General features: G+C 46.7%; 1 protein-coding gene across 1 annotated transcript in view; it reads right to left on the reverse strand.

Moving 5' to 3' along the window:
* The window catches only part of LOC111151486 (keratin, type I cuticular Ha8-like), a 3,938-nt gene extending 1,843 nt beyond the window's left edge, over positions 1–2,095 (reverse strand). Inside the window, exons 1-4 of the mRNA XM_022509499.1 lie at positions 1,505–2,095; positions 1,232–1,314; positions 286–442; positions 3–82 (exon numbers count right to left, since the gene is read on the reverse strand). Of these exons, the coding sequence (XP_022365207.1) occupies positions 3–82; positions 286–442; positions 1,232–1,314; positions 1,505–2,095 (911 nt within the window). The remainder of the gene's footprint in view (positions 1–2; positions 83–285; positions 443–1,231; positions 1,315–1,504) is intronic.
* Positions 2,096–3,531: the final 1,436 nt, after the last annotated feature.

A 3,531-nucleotide genomic window follows, 5' to 3' on the forward strand; every position in this document is an offset into this window, starting at 1 on the left:
GCTTTAGGGGTGCCACCACTCGTGCACTGATGTAAAAAGTCTTGCCCGTGGTCCACTGGGAAGAGCCCATTTGGACGCCTTCCTAAAATGACAAGGCAAACCTTTACAGACAAGAAGCTCTCCTTCCACCACCTCCCACACAGTCAGCCTGACTCCCAGACCCAGATCAACTCTTCATCCTGATGCCAACTGAGCCCAGGTTTGAATCCTAGAGCCCCAAGGTGAGCAGCGCTCTCCTTCCTGCCCAGCGCCCTCCCTCAAGGGTCTGCAGCCCCGGGCCCAGACCTGTTCGTGGTTCTTCTTGAGGCAGAGCAGCTCTTCCTTCAGGGACTCCTGCTGGGCCTCCAGGTCAGCCTTGGCTAGGCTCAGGTCATCCATGAGCTTGTGCATCCCACACATGTCTGCCTCCACCATTTGGCGTAGGGAGAGCTCACTCTCATGCCTTCCAGCACAGGAAACACAAGGTCAGCAGGACGCCAAGGACATCCCCTCTCAGCTGCCCCTCGTTCCCATTTCCTTCACCAACCAGAATTCTCATTTGCTCACTGTGCTCATTTCTGGCCTCAGAGATGAACTAGACTCCACCGCTCTACTCATTCTGCTCATGGTCTAGCAAAGCACTCCTAGTGGGTATCATTTTGCCATTGGGCACTGAGGCAACTTTGATTCCAAAAGATTAACTGGCTTCCCTATGACAATGTGTCTTAGGATCCAGGACAGGACTCACACCAGCTATCAGTTCACCAGAATAAGCAACAACCAGATGCCAAGTCAGCAATTTGCTCCCTTTTTCCTTGTATTGGACTACTTCTCTATCTCTGATCTTTGTTTAGTAGAAATATCTGGTATTTGAGGCCCCATAGGTAAATCTGGACCCTGGCCCATCTGTAAGTTGATCCTCTAATTACATATGAAATTCAGTGACTGTCCTTGCTCAGTTTATTCTTGAAGTCACCTTATTCTGCCCCCAGTTAGTGAGCTCAGGAAGCCTTGTCTTCCATTTTAGGAAAATAAATGAAGGAGGGCTAACTCTAGGCTATATTATACATGCTAAACTTGGTGGTATTTTTTTCTCATCCAGCTTCTATTAGTTTTGTTTGTAATAAAAATTTTTGTTTGGTGAATTTAGGAAAGAAGAAATAAGACAATAATTCTGTTAATCAAGTGTTCGGCCATTGGGAGTTAGGGTGGAGGAAGGAGTCACTCTGAGCCGTCTTCTGGCCCTACTTACTTGATTCTGAAGTCATCGGCTGCCAGCTTGGCATTGTCAACTTGGATAATCAGCCTGGTATTCTCAGCCTTGCTGCAAAGGATCTGAGGAAAAGCAGGAAGACAGTTCGCACACAAAACATCATACCCTGGGCTCCAGCTCTACAGGTAGCCTCTACACTCATATATGAGAGAATCCGAGAACTCAAAGCTCCTTGAGCCTTCAGGAACTTTTTGCCTCCCAAGCCCTTACCTTCCTCAGACCCAGCACACCCCAGGCTATTCTAAACCTCACCTTCTGCTGGAGCTCCTCAATAGTCTGGAAATAGGACTGGTAGTCTGGACACATGGTAGACTCATGGCATTTGCTCGACTCTCGGATCTTGGTCTCCAGCTCCTCATTGTCCCGCTCCAGCTGGCGCACCTTCTCCAGGTAGTTGGCCAGACGGTCATTCAAGAACTGCATGGTCACCTTCTCATGGCCATTCGGGGCGCCTTCCGCATAGTTCTCACAGACTCCGATGTTGCCGGGAATGTTGCAGGTCCCTGGCAAGGGGCAAGCAGTGCGGCAGCTGAAGGGCATGCACAGACTGGGTTTGCCCAGAGGGGTTGCCCCCACACGGGCTCGGTTGGCATGTGCCATGGTGGCCGACAGGCACAGGGAGGCAGCCCTGGCCTCTGCCCCAGGCTGGCACACAATGTCAATGGAGGGGCCATAGACATTTGTTGGGGCAGGCAACCTGGTGCTGCCGGGACACTGGGATGAGCTGATGTAGCAGGAAGTCATGGTGTTAGGCTGAGGTTGCACAGAAGGTTGAGAGCAGCTGGAAAGGTCAAGCCACTGAGTCTGACAACCTCCTTTCCTCCTGGGCCTTTTATACCCCATCCCAGGTGGGTGTTGGCTCCAGGCTTTGACCTCAGTGCCTTGATTCTCTCCCTATTGTTATAACATCAGCCTGTTACTCAGCTGTTGAGTTTACCATTAAGAGTTCACCGCCTCATTAAAGGAATGTTGATGAATTTGAGATGCCTCCTGGCTCTTTGATATCAGCTTGTCTGTTGATGGCAAGTCAGAAGATTTTTATTGTTTTTCAAAGAACAAAATCCTTTCAGCCATCAGAGGTTTATTCCTTGACTAGAGTTCATACTGAAGGCATGATTGTTCCTTTTGGTCACAGGAGTGGCAAAAGAGATAAATCCCTATGACCATATGGTGCTCACCTGGGCTAATAGTATCCCAGCCTTCCCTATCCAGGGAAGAAACTGCTTCTTTGCTGGGTTTTGATTACCAAAAATTTCACATTACTTCTTTCTTCAGTTGTGTGTCTTTCAAAATCAGTTTGAGGAACAATAAAACTTTAATAAGTCCATTCATTGTACATGCATCTCCTGGCACATTCTATGTGCCAGGCACTATGCCACACACCTGCCATACGGTTATTTAAGCCTGGTATATTTCCTGTCCATCAGGATGCAACTCAAACCTGGGTAGCCATGGATGTTTTCGATAGGTTGTTCTGAGAAGCTCATCAGTTTGAGGATGACCTTGCCTGATCTGGACCAGGAAAGATGAGTTCAATAAGCCAGAAACAAATGAAAATGAACAATAATCTTTTTTTAATGCCAAATAAGAACCTGGTCATGGAACTCAATGGGGCACTGAGTTATCGGAGTCATTATGGGGGAGTTTTTCCTGCCTTACTTCCTTGATTCTGAAGTTCTTCATTGAGCACTTACCATATGTGTTGGGGGATTTATCAAAAATATTGTTTAATCCTTCCTACCATTCTATAAAGTGGATATTCTTATCTTAATTTTACAAAAGAAATAAATAAGGCATTGAGGGCCAGAGATGTGAAGTCACTTTTCCTAAGTTCTACCCCCACTATGAAGTGGCAAAGCCTGTTCTCAGTTTCTTTTGACTCCAGTGTACATTCTTGTTCTCTTCACCTTGTTCTCTTCACCTTGACCACCACCACATCCCTCATCCCACCCCCCAAAAGGAGAACAACTGTGTCATTGCCAGAACTGAGAAACATTATAAGGTCTAGAAACTGGGTAAGAAGTTAAAATTAAGAGACAAAATAAGAATCTGACATTCTATGTTATTCTTTGCATCTCAGAAAATACAAATGTTGGAGTACCAAAGCAGTAGGGCAGGGTTTCTTCAAGGACCATGCAGAAAGATGCCCAGGAGACAGTTTCATCTCTATTATTGTACTACATCCTATACCCCACTAGCTCTTGGTACTGAGGGAACAAGGCAACTGATTTCTAAGGTCCAAAAACTTTTCTCTCAAAATTTGTGGCAGGAGATAGATG

This window comes from Enhydra lutris, unplaced genomic scaffold (assembly GCF_002288905.1).
Source record: "Enhydra lutris kenyoni isolate GAN:26980312 unplaced genomic scaffold, ASM228890v2 scaffoldscaffold26, whole genome shotgun sequence".
In the NCBI taxonomy this organism is placed as follows: domain Eukaryota; kingdom Metazoa; phylum Chordata; class Mammalia; order Carnivora; family Mustelidae; genus Enhydra; species Enhydra lutris.